The sequence below is a fragment of the Ovis canadensis genome, chromosome 3, assembly GCF_042477335.2.
Source record: "Ovis canadensis isolate MfBH-ARS-UI-01 breed Bighorn chromosome 3, ARS-UI_OviCan_v2, whole genome shotgun sequence".
Classification (NCBI taxonomy): Eukaryota; Metazoa; Chordata; class Mammalia; order Artiodactyla; family Bovidae; genus Ovis; species Ovis canadensis.
This window is the reverse complement of record NC_091247.1, coordinates 34,427,335-34,441,868: the sequence shown is the minus strand read 5'-3', so window position 1 is coordinate 34,441,868 and position 14,534 is coordinate 34,427,335. Positions and strand designations below refer to the sequence as shown.

Below are 14,534 nucleotides of genomic sequence, written 5' to 3'. Positions count from 1 at the left end.
CTTCCAACCATTCCTTATCCATGGGTTCCTGCACTTTTCTTCCTTTGTGCCTTTGCTCTAACTAGTCCCTCTGGAATGTCCTTTTCCACCATCTCCACCTAAGTATTATTCATTGTTGGAGGTTCCAGCTCATTCTAACCTTCACCAAAGGGCTTCCCAGATTTCTCCAGTGAAAATTATTCTCTCCCATGTGTTCCCAAGAGGAAGGAAATGAGGCTAAATGAATATATATTAGGCATTTGATCTATTTCAAGTACTTTAACATATATGACTTAATTTAACCCCAAAAAGTCAATATTGCCCCATTTTACTTGATAAAGATTCTGAGAGCTTAAGCAGTCTGAAGGTCATAGAACTGCTGATAATCTGACTTCAAACTACAACTGTCCAATTTGGCACATTTGGTCTCCTATTACATCTGCTAGTGTAAATTCACTCCTCTAGCATGGTATTTTGTATATAGAAACTTAGTTAAAAGTTTGTGATATCAAATTCTCTTGCTTCCTAACTGCATTTCTCCAGTATCTCTTAGAGGATTCTCCCTGCCTTAATCATACAGGAACTGTGTAAATTGAGGGACTGGAGCTAATCAGGTAAAGAGCCTGAGTCAGACAAGGCTGCCTCCTGAAGTGTGAGCTTCCTGGGGATAATTAAGCAAAGGGTGCCAGGCTGACATCTGCCAGGGATCTTGCAAAAGTTTCCACTACCCTAGAAAGAATGTTGCAGTATATTCACAAACTGTTACAAATGTTAGAACTGGAATGGGATTAGGAAATCACCTAATCTGTTGGTTTCCAAACACTTGCAGTTGTGGGCCTCCTTGTTTAAATGTGGGTTTTTCTAGAAATATACACATATTTTTTATGTGGGTAGCCTTTCCCTTCTCCTGGGGATCTTCCCAAACCAGGGATCAAACCAAGCCAGGTCTCCTGCATTGCAGGCAGATTCTTTACCAGCTGAGCCACAAGGGAAGCCTAAGAATACTGGAGTGGGTAGCCTATCCCTTCTCCAGCGGATCTTCCCAACTCAGGAATCAAACAGGGGTCTCCTGCATTGCAGGCAGATTCTTGACCAACTGAGCTATCAGGAAAGCCCTTAGGAATATATACATATTTTTAAAAGTTGAGATAAAGAACAACTTGTGATACCTCTCTCCCCAGACATCTGCTGCTAAGTCACTTCAGTCGTGTCCAACTCTGTGCGACCCCATAGACGGCAGCCCACCAGGCTCCCCCATCCCTGGGATTCTCTAGGCAAGAACACTGGAGTGGGTTGCCATTTCCTTCTCCAATGCAGGAAAGTGAAAGGTGAAAGTGAAGTTGTTCAGTCGTGTCTGACCCTTAGCGACCCCATGGACTGCAGCCTACCAGGCTCCTCCGTCCATGGGATTTTCCAGGCAAGAGTACTGGAGTGGGGTGCCATTGCCTTCTCCACCCCAAACATCTATAAATCCCTAAAACTGAGGAGCCCTTGGATTGCAAGGAGATCCGAGCAGTCCATCTTAAAGGAAACCAGTCCTGAATATTCATTGGAAAGACTGATGCTGAAGCTGAAACTCCAATACTTAGGCCACCTGATGTGAAGAGCTGACATTTGAAAAGACCCTGATGCAGGGAAAGATTGAAGGCGGGAGAATGGGTTGACAGAGGATGAGATGAGATGGTTGGATGGCTTCACCAACTCAATGGACATGAGTTTGAGTAAACTCTGGGAGTTGGTGGATGGACAGGGAGGCCTGGTGTACTGCAGTCCATGGAGTCGCAAAGAGTCAGAGGCGACTGAGTGAATGAACTGAACTGAGGAGCCCAGTGTGAAAACCATTTCACAGATGAGGAACTTCAAGTCTAGGGATGACCAAGGCTGCAAGCCTGCTTAGTTATGAAACCAGCGCCTAAACCTGAGGTTCTGTAATCCTAATGCTTTCCATGGAAGAGTCATCTTTACGCAGCATTTCTAAAGGCTGCTGCTGCTGCTAAGTTGCTTCAGTCATGTGGGATTCTGTACGACCCCATAGACGGCAGCCCACCCGGCTCTGCAGTCCCTGGGATTCTCCAGGCAAGAACATTGGAGTGGGTTTCCATTTCCTTCTCCAATGCGTGAAAGTGAAGTAGTTCAGTCGTGTCTGACTTTTCGCGACCCCATGGACTGCAGCCTACCAGGCTCCTCCGTTCGTGGGATTTTCCAGGCAAGAGTACTGAAGTGGGTTGCCATTGCCTTCTCCGTTCTAAAGGCTATTGTGGACAAAACATTGAACTAGTTGGCTAGGAGGACAACAAACCCGAAACAAGACCCAGTTCCACCCATTCAGGAGCTCACAGTTGAGGCTAGTGAAGAACTTACATTTTTCAAAAAGTAACACACACATATAATTACGGCTAACAAGTTTCCAAACTCTGATTCCTGAGACCTAGAACTACGTCTGGACCTTGGCCAGTTCCAGGACACGGGAAAGGTGAGGGTCTATAAGAGGCCCTGACACCGAGGAGAGAAGGGGCAGAAAGAGGTAGAAGGACCCTGGTGGGCTAGCGGGCTCAGCAACGAGACCCGGCGCAGAACGAGAAGGAAGCCCTCTCCGCGGTTTCAGAGGCTGGGTTCACTCCTGTTCCGGCCCTGGACACAACGAAAGCCTAGCAGTCGGCCAGGCGGACAAGGCGGGACTTGGGGCGGAAGTCCCTCCGCCCACTCAGGTCACGTGGGAGAGGCCGCGCTCGCGCCCAGGTGAGTAGCTGCAGATCCTTGGTCACCGGTTCAAAGAGACGCGTCCCGCGAGCGCCCAGGGTGCGTGGGACCGCTGCAGGTTCTGGGAGTCAGGGAGTTTGTTTCCGGCGTGGAGTTGGGCTCTGGAAGGATGCGGGCTGGTGCCAACTAAGAGTCTGAATCTGAGGACCCACAAGGCTTTGGGTGAAAGTCCGAGCAGACGTGTCCTGTGTGATCCGGACGGAGACCCCAGATATCTCTGCTCCAGGGATAGGGGTGGGGTAGAGGGTGGCAGCCCCTGGGATTCTTCTCTTGCCCGATTGTCAAAGGAGACCCTTGTGACAGGAAGCTGTCCAGGAACCCTCTGCCCCTTTAGAGCGGGACGGAGAAGGCGTGGGCACAAGGGAGAAACAAAAGTCTCTTTAACTGTGAGGAGGGGCAGTGGGGGTGACCCCTCTCTCGTCTCGGCTTGGCAGGAAATGGCACTTTGGCGGGCCTACCAGCGGGCTCTGACTACTCACCCGTGGAAGGTACAGGTCCTGACAGCTGGTGAGTGTCCCGCGACCTAGGTGATACCAGAGCAGGCTGATTTGGGAGGCAGCAGCTTGCTGCACACACTCCCTCGCCTCATTTCTTGCTTCTATTCAACGTCCTTGAAAGATTGGCTCTCACCCCAGTCTGTTTTGGAGGGAGGGTCCCCAAGGCTGTTTATAAGGAAAGAAGTACGCATAGGTGACCTCGCTATAACGTAGGATCTGAAAGTCCTCACAAACCTGAAGGGTCATCCCTTTAGGACAAAGGCATTGGCCCCAGGAGCCCTTAACTTACAAGATGAACAGAAACAAAGGCTCCTTTAACAATTCACAGTGTGCAAAGCACTTTGAACACACATTATCTTACAGGGTCCCCACAAAGTCAATGTGTTAGAGTCCATGTTAGATCCCACACTTAATAAGTGCTGGAATCAGACTCTTACCCCAGTTTATTTTTGTTAGTATTGTTCTTATTGGAAAATATATCTTAACACACAAAAGAAACATGAAGATATATGTGTAGCATTTAAATAAAACTAAACTGAAAACTCCTGAATCTGTACCCAGCTTTGAGACCCCTTGAATGCCTGTCCCTAATTCATACACCCAAGAGATAATTACTTTCCTGAATTTTGTTTAATATCATTCTTTTGCTTGTCTTATAGTTTTACTGTCTATGGATGTATCCTCAAACAATATACTAATCGAGGATTTATTATTGCTCTAAATCCAGTGATTGAGTAGCGACCTCACAAAGGTAACCCAGTGATTTACCTGCATTTGTTATCATCTTTATTTTGCAGATTAGCTACCATGAGAGGAGATGTCATGAAGCTTTGTTTTATAGTGGGAGGGACTGGAAGGCCTGTAACTGTCGGGGCAGTGCGAGGGTCACAAGGTTATGATGAGGTCTTGCCTGTGTTTAGAGGAAGAGAACAAGATTCTAATGAGAACCGTGGGCTTCTGAGAGGAAGATTGTTAAAAGGGGTGAGGGATGGGAGGACTACTGAAAGCCAGAGTTCAACAGCAATCTTTCTACTGGAATAGCCCCACGTCAGCACTAGAAGCTTCATTGAGTGACTGGCCAAGGAGTCTTGCCCCTCCCTGGGCCCCTCTCCAGCCTCCTGTGCCCAGCTACCCTCCATCCTGTCCTCGGAGTGTCCGTCAGCCGGCATGACTCACCTGGCTGTGCGTGTGGTGACTCATGCTGGACTGGGTGGCTGTGATGGGAACTGACACGCTGGGCCCTTTGCCCAGCCTCAGATTCCCTTGGGGACCCTAGCTGCTGGAAGGAAGGTTCTCCCTCTCTCCCTCGTGGCCATCAGGAATAGGGAGGGGAAGGACCGTCCTTGTGTTTCCCTCCCCAAGGGATCTGCAGCAGATCAAGGTAGGAGCTAAAGCTCCAAGAGGTCCAAGTGCAGCTATGTAGCTGAGCTGGGGTTACTGGTGGTCGGTGCTGGAGCCCTGGGGCTCCACACTTCCAGTCTTCCTGAGGCTGTACCAACATCTCAGCCTGAAGCAACCTCTAGTTAACACCTTTCTCAGACTTTCCCAAATCTTTCAGAATCTTCCTTCCCTGCTGCTCAGTGTATTCAAATCAAACTGCAAATAAAGGGGGGAGGTGGATTTAGCTCACTGAGCTGTTTTTAGATCCCAACACAGTTGTTCCTAAGGTCCCTTGGGATAGCTCATCACACTGGAAAACAGAATAGAGATTTCAGACTTGGAGCTCAAAGACCAAGATTTGAATCTCTGAGCCATAACTCTTAGCTTTGTGAGTCAAGACAAGACGATAAACCTCTCTGAGCCTTCATTTCCTGATTTAGAATTTGAATTTAGTTATATGACCTCACAGAATCAGTGTAGGGATTATCTCTGTGAAAAGACTTTAGAAATCAAAAAACGTTCAAGAAACTTAAAAGGTTCCAGGAGTTGGGCCTTTGTATGAGTGTTGGCAAGCCAAGCACAAGAAGCTCTTCTTTTTGTAGTGGTGTTTGGGTTGGGTTTGTTCCACTTGCTGTAAAGTTGGACTGTAAAGTTAGCCATCTACCTTGGTTCTCCAGAAAGTAGAGTCTGCAGCTTCAGTGCAGGTAGTTTGGTAGGAAATAATCCCATGGAGGGAGAAGGGAAAAAGGGACAGTCAATATAAGGATGCTTTATCAAATGGACATTGCTTAGGGCCCATGGCTACTCATCCCCTTAAAACTGACTGAGAGGCTCTTTTGAAATGCCTCTTAGGGTCTATGGGTGACTACTCTTTTCTGGAGACAAGGAGAAACCTTTACGCACCAGCTCCATCCTACATTGGTCAGAAGTTTGCCACATGGAGTATGGATGCCCGTGTTCTGTGCTCTACCACACTGCCCAGGCATCGTCCCCAGCAGTAGCTCTGCCCGAGGTATGGGGCTTGTCTCACATGTGAGCCCCTTGTCTCAGGACAAGGACCCATCAGGTGAACTGCAGTGGTGACTGAAACTGATGATTGAATCAAAAAGATCTGAGTTGATTCAAAAGAAGTGTCTGATACACCCAGTTTGGGCCAAGTCAGAGTCAGGAACAGGGCACCCAGGGCAGAGTCTGAATCAGCCTTCAGCCTCCAGTGGGCCCAGGGCCCTACTCCATCTATCTCAGGCCACTCTAGTGCTGCTGTGGAAGCTTCTGCAGACACTGGTTTCCCTGGAGTCTGAACATGCAAGCTCAGCGGACATTAGAGACTATTCAGCCCAGCCCCTGAAACCAAGAAAGAAACCGAGGCATGAGAGAGGAGTGACATACGTTTAGGTTTGCGGTCAATGATAGAGCTGCCATTAAAAGCGGGGCACCCCCAGGGCACTAATCCTGCTTGGTCTGGGCTTAGGTACCTGAGGAGCTATGGAACTCTCCATGGTATCTTATTTTCTACCAGTGAGAAGGGCTCAGGCCATGATGGGGAGGGCACTGCCCTCTCGCTGCTGGGCTTCAGCTCCCTCAGGGCTCTGCCAGACCAAGCCCCTACCCCAGGCAGCTATTTAATTGTTGGAGACTTCTGGAGAGAAGTGAGACGGCCCTTGGGCCCTCTGCCAGCAGCTCTACCTGCCAACTCAGGCCTCTCATAGTCAAGGACAGCTTCCTGCTCCTCATTCCAACTTCCTGCCCCTCAGTTTCTTCATTTTCCATTCATACATTAGTTTCCTGCATCTAAGATTGTACACACAAAAGCCAGGAGAGGAACAAAACAGGAAAAGTAGATAATTTACCCCCACCTGTGCCTAGGAAGAGGGCATGGGAAGTTGGGGCTTTTCCACTGGCTGGCAGAGGGTGGTCCCAGATAGATCTGTGCTCAGAGGCAGGCACTCCCAACCCCTACCCCCTCACGCTGCTGAATCTGGTGGTGAGTGACGGCATGAGAACTGGCACCTACCCAGGGGCATGATGTCACAGCCGCGCCAGCGTCTGCCTGCTGGGCTCTGCGCCCAGCCTGGCATTGGGGCATCACTGCCCGGCAGCCCCTTGTCCTGCCTCATTGGGGCTGAGGCATTATGTCTCTGCAGGCCTCCAGCTCCAATCCCCCAGAAACAAGTCCAAGGAAAGGGAAACCACAGCATTGGAGGGTCCAAACCAACCAAATGGGTCCAAGAGGACTCCCTGAACCTAGGGTGGTTTGGGTCTGTTTGGGTTTGGGGTTGGGGACGGTGGGATGAGGAATCCGAAATGCCAGCCCTTCCTGCTCACACAATCGCTTGGACCAGAAATGCAGGCTTAGACCAGAGCCTTAGACTACGCTAGAGCTGCTGTTGGCCCAGGGGGCCTGATGATCCATAGGCACAGAAGGAGCTGGGCATGGTTCTGTCTGAAATGGACAGAACAGACAGGGCTAGAGGCTCTATACCACCCCACTCCTGCTGCTGCCCTTTCACTTGGTAATATCTCAGGCCTGATGGTCATGGTTTGGGGGCCTGGAATCCACTTCTCTCCAAGGCTGTAGGCTTCTGGGACCTGGCTACAAGTCAGGGACTTTGGTTTTCACTCCTGCTGTGCCTTTAGCGTGTTGTGTAAGCCACGAAGAGTGAAAATGCATGTTTCTTTGCGACTCTTTGCTTCCCAAGGGTATTGCTGCTTGCCTTCCCCACAGGGTGACAAGAAGCAGAGGTTATCACATTCTGGGGAGTAGAAGACAGGAAGTGTGTTAATCCAGGAAATGTCTGATATGCAGGCCTTTGGGCCCTTGTTTGAGCAGGAAGCTCCTGTGAGTCGAAGCCACATGAACCTCTCTGTGCCCATTGGCACCTGAGCCCAGGTCTCTGCCTCTGCTGGGAATTCCTGGCCTCCCATTTCCCCTTGAGAGAAGGCCTGTGTTCAGGCCCCAGCTCCCTTCCTTACCAAGTCACCTCATCTCTCAAAGACATTCAGTGGAGAGGTAACCTCTATCTTCCAGACCTTTTGTGAAGATTAAATGTGTGAGAGTCCTTTGTATACTGTAAACATCTTGCCAGAGTAGAATGTCAAACTGTTAGTCCTTTCATTTAAGCAGCGACTCTATTCCTGTTCCACCCTCCCTGGGCCTTTTCAGGGCCACGTGGCCACAGCAGCTCCCTCCTTTCCCTGAGTGTTCAGCTGGTGACCCCAAATTGTTAGAGGGAACACGGAGCTAAGTGCTAACTGCATGGAGAGGGAGAAACCTTCAGCCCCGCTGCTTCTCACACCTTAAGCCAGTGTGCACCCTTCAGGCCAGACTTAGCATTCTCCATGTGCTTCCCAGGGCAGTCCTGTTGCCTGGGGTGGTCCGTTTGACATTTCTCCTTGGCTATTTTCTGAGTCCCTGCCAGGCTTGATGTGGTGGGAGATAACAGAACAAACACGTCTAGGATTCTGTCCCTGCTAGCCATGTTTTGGAAAGAGCCTCTACCACTTCGGGAGTTTCAGGGAGAGGAGAGGCAGGGCTGCCTTGATGGGTGTGCTTGGGGTCCCAGCAGCTGAGGCCAGCAGCCTCGGTCACTGTGGGTGCCCCGGCTCTCAGCCTTATGCAGCTGCCTCTGACGAGGCTGCATGGGCAGGGCTCTTCCGGGGGTGCATGGCGGGGAGCAGTGAGTATGCAGCCAGCACAGACGTCAGCACCAGCTCCGGGCCAAGGAGTGGGGTTGAAGGATGAGGATGTGTTTGCCCAGGGCTAATTGAGGGCACAGTGAAAGTGGTGGCTGTGGGGCTGGAGGGGCCTCTCATTACTCAGTGAGATGGATGGGCAAGCTGGAGGTCATACGGTTGCTCGCAAGTGGCCCTAGAAGGGTGTGTTTGCTATAAACCACCACTCGCCATCACCGACGGGGGGGCTCTGTAAACAGTGACGCTCTCTGTCTTGGTTTCTGGGTGTAGGTGTCCAACTAGTGCTGCTTGGAGCTAGGTGTCCGTGCAAGTGAGGGGAGGGCAAGTGGGTACGAAGACCTGAGGAGAGATGGCCATCGTGCCTGTTGGCAGCTCAGTTTGAGGCTGTGAATGGGAAGTCTGAGTCGACCTGCCTGTGCTGGGAGGTGACCGGACCCTTCCTTGCAGGGTCTCTTAGCAGCTCAGCCAGTCATCCCCTGCCTGGGATCATTTAAGTATGTCTGTATTAGAAAGAGTTATTCTTGCTGTTCTCCCCAGAGAAAACTCTCAAAACCAAGATGAAGGACATTGGCCAGGGTCCTGCCTTCAGCAGAGGAGAAAAAACCACAGAGTTCCTTACCATTCTGCACATGATCTGTTCATAGTACAGCATTCTGGAAGGAATACCGTCTAGGAAATCAAGCCACCTCGTTCTTCTTGGCTCTGCTACTTACTGTGTGCCACTTCCTGGGCCTTCATTTCCAAGCCTCTGGAATAAGGGGTTTGCACAAAAACATCTGGAAGGCTTTTCCACCAACAGTCAATGCTTCTCAGCCCTCAGCACCTCAGATTCACCTTCCTCTACCTGCACTTTCTGAGGCTAACTTCCCTTCAGTGCTCACTGCAGAGTTCTTGGCCGTGGCCTGCTCCAGGCTGCTCATCCCCGTTTCTAACAGGACACATGTGAAGTGTCACCATCCTTGGGGAGGTGTCACCATCCCAGAAGCAGTGGGAAGGGACTGGCCGTTTGCCCCAGATTGAAGCCCTTGGCCTCCAAGTGCCAGAGCCTCATTCATTCATTAGACTTACCTCCCTCCTTGGGATGGCAGCTTGTCCCTGGGAGGTATCCTGATGGCACCTGTGTACCCTGCACAGGGTCTCTGATGGGCCTGGGTGACATGATCTCACAGCAGCTGGTGGAGAGGCGAGGTCTGCGGGCACACCAAGCTGGCCGGACCCTGACAATGGCCTCCTTGGGCTGTGGCTTCGTGGTAAGTTTTGCCAACAGCAGGGCTGCCGGTGAATTGGACAGTGGTCTCAGTTCCTTGTCATCCTTTGGTTTCCATTGGACCCTCTCACATCTAAGCCAGCCTTGAGTGTCTCCTCCCCCTGGGGGTTGGTTTCTAATACTTGAGGATGCAGCTTTGTGATGTAAAATCCTGGTGTCCCCTCCACATCCCTGTTCACCTCTCTGGGAGTTCCTTTCAGGGCCCTGTGGTAGGAGGCTGGTACAGAGTTTTGGACCGGCTCATTCCTGGCACCACCAAGGTAGATGCACTAAAGAAGATGCTGCTGGATCAGGTGAGTGGAAGGAAAAGGGATTTGGGAAGAGTGAGCTGTGTTGCAGGAGGGCGAGGGTTTAGGTGCTCACAGCACTTTAATTTCTCTTCCCTAGGGGGGCTTTGCCCCATGTTTTCTGGGCTGTTTCCTCCCACTGGTTGGGACCCTCAATGGACTGTCAGCCCAGGACAACTGGGCCAAACTCCAGCGGGTGAGCCGGCCCGGTGTGGGGATGCTTTCTGGCTGGTGGACCGGCAGACCCAGGGGAATGAGGCAGGGCGGGGTGGAGACGCAGGCAGAGCCGAGCTCTGGAGGGGAGGAGCTGGGGCGCCGTGGTGCAGTGGTGTCTTCTCTGAGCAGATGTCTGTGTGTGATACTCACACCAGTTGGCAGTTGGCACTGGGAGGTCCAAGGTGCCCGGAAGTGCTGGTGTTCACTTGTTCCTTCTCTTGTCTCCTCAGGACTTTCCTGATGCTCTCATCACCAACTACTATGTAAGAGCTGGCACCTCAGCTGCTGCTTCTGCTTTCTTGAGTCCAGAAATGCCCAGGGATCAGGGGTCCTCCTGACACACAAATCCCTCCATTGGGATTACTCCCTCATGCCCATGTGGGCACCATAGTCAGGGAAGCACTCACTCAGTGCCATGTGTTCCTGTCTGGAGAAGCTGGAGTCAGAGCAGGCAAGGCCTTGAGACTGGCGTTGGGAGATGGAGGCAGCCCCCCAACCTTTCCCTTCTCTCTCTCGTAGCTCTGGCCTGCCGTGCAGTTGGCCAACTTCTACCTGGTTCCTCTTCATTACAGGTATGGCAGATCCCCACCCCACGCTTCAAGGAAGATGCATATTACAAACAGAGACAAAGTGATCCTCATTTTTAACCTTGAACTACCTTATAACACGCCCCGCCCCTGCCCCCATCCGGAACACCCTGCCCTGGTCAGAGCTCCTCAGACTCCTGAGCACTTTGTTCAGAATCTCTTATGTTATAGAACATCCCAGAGCATCTGCCTACTGACATCTCATCTTCCTAGGGAGGATCTTGCTCCACAGCCCTCATCTCCATCCCACCTGGGCTCTCTACCTTTGATGGCCTGACTGTAGGGACAGTATTACAGCCTAGGTTAGGCAGAAAGGTAGACCAGAGTCAAGTAGGAACATGGTCAGGTTAGTCCACTGAAAAATATTATTTTATCCTAAATAATCAGGGTAGTGGCTGAAAACTCAATAAAAATAAATATAGTGGAAACAGGATGAGTGGTTAAAATTATTGGAGGTGAGGAGGCTTTGGGAACAGGGGAAATCATGAAACTCTTAGAGGAGACAAGGTCAGAATGGACATGAATAGCATAACTAAAAGGAATACAGACTTATGAACCAAATCAAACTTTAGAGTCCTGGCAATGCTCTTTGAAACTAGAGTGAAGTATATTTAAAATAAAGAGAAGGAGGTGCTGCTTTATATGGCAGGCAGCACATTTTTGGAAGATGAGATCTCAGCTGTACAAGACAGATGTGTATTTAGAAGGAGCTTGGATAGAGTATGGATAAAGCCATGCATGGCAAAATGGCTGCTGGGGGGCAGTTAACTTTGAGACTCTTGTCCAGGAGACAGAGCTCTGGGCCAGCACAAGCACCTGAGCTGGTTGTCCTCTCATCTGAGCCACACATCCCTCCATGGGGGCTGAAGGAAGGAGACCTAGATCTGGACATTCTTGGAGATATTCACCCTTTGTCTGCTGCACTTTCCCTCCTCTCCCCTTGGCTTCTTCCTTATACTTCCTCTTCTTCATGCCACTGTCCCTGTTCCTTAGGTTGGCTGTGGTCCAGTGTGTTGCTGTTATCTGGAACTCCTACCTGTCCTGGAAGGCACACCGGCTCTAAGTCGGCTTCACTCCGTCACTTCCATCTTGTAGTGATGCACCTTGACCCTGGAAGGATCGGACCACCTCTTCAAAGTGGGCACATTGGTCTTCACAGGGTTCGGTGGCTGGTCAGAATTTAATGGGGTTAGCACCCTGAAATGGCCCATTTCACTCTAAAATGTAACCTGACTCCTATTGAAATGGCTAAAACGCACCACACAGTAGGCACTCCATAAATATTTGTTGAAACATCATTTTGTCAACTTTAGATTATACGCTCATCCTGGAAGATGCCACTTTTCCCCAGTCTTCATAGACAGCTGTTTTCCTAACCCTTCCCAGCCTCAGTGTAGCTCCAATTTGGGGGAGATCCCCTCAAACTCTCTATAGGGTGCCTCTGTAAATATATTTCTAAATAGGTAATCTGGAAGCTGCAGAGGCAATGAGTAAGACCCAGCAGAAAATGACTGGGGAGTCTCATTTTCCAGGGTTTGGAAAGAAGTCTGGAGACCCCAAAACCCCAATCTTCTATTACAGATGAGGACACTGAGGTCCATAGAAGTAAAGTGACCTGTCCACACTGTGAGTTAGTGGCAGAGTAGAAACACGAACATGTGCTATCATCATTTGAATGTTTGTATCTCCCCAAGTTCATATGGTGAAAACCTAATGCCCAAGGTGATGGTATCAGAGGTGAGACCTTTGGGAAGTGATTCGGTCATGAGGGTAGGGACCTGGTGGGGTCTGTATGCTTACAAAAGAGGCCACCTGAGAAGACAGGAAGAAGCAGGTCCTCAGTGGACAGTAAACCTACTGGTACTGTGATCTTGGACTTCCTGGCCTCAAGAACTGTGATGAAATAAATGCTTGTTGTTTATAAGCCACCCAGCTTTTGATATTTTTGTTATACCAGCTCAAAAAGACTAAGAAGCCAAGTTTTCTTACTTCCTACTCAGTGATCTTAACCTAGAGGTCAGCGATAAAATAATATTGCTGCTGTGATTCCCAGGAGAAAATTTAACTTGGCTAAACTTCAGCTTTGAGGCAAACCAAGAAGCAGATGGATCAGCCTTTGTTATCTGAAAGCACCCCGGCTCGAGAGGCCCTCTTTTTTAGGCACATCGGACAGACAGCCCTAGGATTTAGATCCTGGGGCTGGAATAAGATCAAGAATCCTGGCAGCTCAAACTGCCTTTTGGGTAGGGTACCATTGTGGTAGCTGAATGCTAGCAGTGCCATCCTGACTGCCTCCATTTATAGAACAGATAGTTGGGGCAAGGGACTGGATCTGAGCAGCACAGCATTTTCCCCAAGGTCTCTGGCCCCTTTCAGAGGCTGAGCACAAGGTCAGCACCATGGACAGCACCACCGTCCTGCCTCCCTTTCCTGTTCCAGAGAAGGTTGGAGATCTGGACTAGTCTGGGGACTGACCGGTCCCCCTAGTCCCTGCTGGCTGTTCTAAGTGAGTGAAGGACTCTCGTGGCTCCCAGAGCAATCTTTACGCCCCAGAAGGCTTCTCTTTCTCTTGAGTCCAGTGTCATTTCCAGAGACACAAAGTCTGGTGTCCTCCGGCGCGCTCCTGGGGTCTCGCAGCCATAGGGTCGGACTCAGAGTTGCGGCCGTCATTGCTCTACAATCAGTGCATGTTCCTCGCTGACGTCAGCCGGAGCTGTTCTGGCGCTATATAAGGCTGGCGAAGGTCCCGGGACAGACCCCGTGTTCCCCGTGGCGCCCTCAGCCCTCCCCGAGGGACAGAGACTGGAGCTCCATCCTGCAGGGTGCAGAGGCTCTGCTCTCCTGCGAACTGTGAGTGGCTTCTGCGCGTCTGCCCAGACTCCCTCAGCACTAGGACAGCGCTCAGCTCACCCAACGCGACACCCCAAGAAGGAGGCAGGGAGGGAGAAAAGGGTGGCACAGGACTGGGAGCGGCTGGGGCTGGTGGGAAGGCTGTGGGCACCTGACGGCAGTCGCAGGGGCCGGGCAGGGGCGCTGGACGTGCTCGGGAAGGGGAGCGGCGTCCCCTGAGACTGCCCGAGGCGCACCTCACACTGCGCTGCCCCTGTGTGTCCAGGGCCGGCGGGACCATGAGGACGGCGGGACGCGCGGCATTGCTGGCCGCGCTGCTGCTCCTGGCACAGCTGCGCCCGGGGAGCAGCCAGTGGAGTCGAGAGGAGGAGGCGGCGGCCGCCGGGTTCCGAGATCCGAGTCTGCGCTGGAGCCCCGGGACTCGGAACCACGGCGGCGGGGCCCACGCTCTCCTCTTGCTGCTGGCGGAGCGCTTCCCGCGCCGCCGGGCGGAGCAGGGCCGATGGGGATCCAGGACGGCAGGTGAGCGGCCGCGACGAGACGACCCTCCCCTGTCCATTGACCTCACCTTCCACCTACTACGGACCCTGCTGGAACTCGCGCGGACGCAGAGCCAGAGGGAGCGCGCCGAGCAGAACCGCATCATATTCGACTCGGTGGGCAAGTGATCGGCGGGTCTCGGGCCCCGACAATCTCGACCCCCATGCTCCACCTCAGGGTTGAGACGTGAGCGACAGGAACTGACCAAGTCCTGCAGGGCTAGAGCGGCCTAGGGATACCCTGAGCACTCTCCGCGTTACCGGTTTTTAATAAAAGTGCTGAAGAGCCGTTGGCCTCTGTTGTGGGGGCGCCGGGAGCCACAGAAGAAGGGTGTGAGCCCGCGGGGAAGTGGGGTCTCCCAGGCCGGCGAGAGGGAACCAGATGCTGTGGGAGGGCTCCGTGAGAACCGCTTTCTGCCAGGGTCCTGGGGTCCCCATCGTCTCCAAGTCTCCAGGAAGTCAAGCCCCAGTGTCGCCGC

At 51.8% G+C, this 14,534-nt stretch overlaps 2 protein-coding genes across 8 annotated transcripts; both read left to right on the top strand.

Moving 5' to 3' along the window:
- Positions 1 to 2,660: 2,660 nt before the first annotated feature.
- Positions 2,661 to 12,594, top strand: MPV17 (mitochondrial inner membrane protein MPV17). Of its 7 annotated transcripts, none has more exons than XM_069580297.1 (9): positions 2,661 to 2,718; positions 3,174 to 3,246; positions 3,896 to 3,987; positions 9,444 to 9,559; positions 9,777 to 9,869; positions 9,964 to 10,059; positions 10,310 to 10,342; positions 10,599 to 10,651; positions 11,660 to 12,594. In XM_069580297.1, exons 4-9 carry the CDS (start codon positions 9,452 to 9,454, stop codon positions 11,727 to 11,729), a joined length of 453 nt encoding a protein of 150 aa, XP_069436398.1. In that variant the 5' UTR covers positions 2,661 to 2,718; positions 3,174 to 3,246; positions 3,896 to 3,987; positions 9,444 to 9,451; the 3' UTR covers positions 11,730 to 12,594. The 7 variants fall into 7 exon arrangements, with proteins under 7 accessions (XP_069436398.1, XP_069436396.1, XP_070148397.1 ...); XM_069580298.1 differs by having other exon boundaries at positions 2,699 to 2,778; XM_069580295.1 differs by lacking the exon at positions 3,896 to 3,987 and having other exon boundaries at positions 2,667 to 2,718.
- UCN (urocortin) lies at positions 12,252 to 14,344 on the top strand. The gene is made up of 2 exons (XM_069580299.1): positions 12,252 to 13,516; positions 13,782 to 14,344. Exon 2 carries the CDS (start codon positions 13,795 to 13,797, stop codon positions 14,182 to 14,184), a length of 390 nt encoding a protein of 129 aa, XP_069436400.1. The 5' UTR covers positions 12,252 to 13,516; positions 13,782 to 13,794; the 3' UTR covers positions 14,185 to 14,344.
- Positions 14,345 to 14,534: the final 190 nt, after the last annotated feature.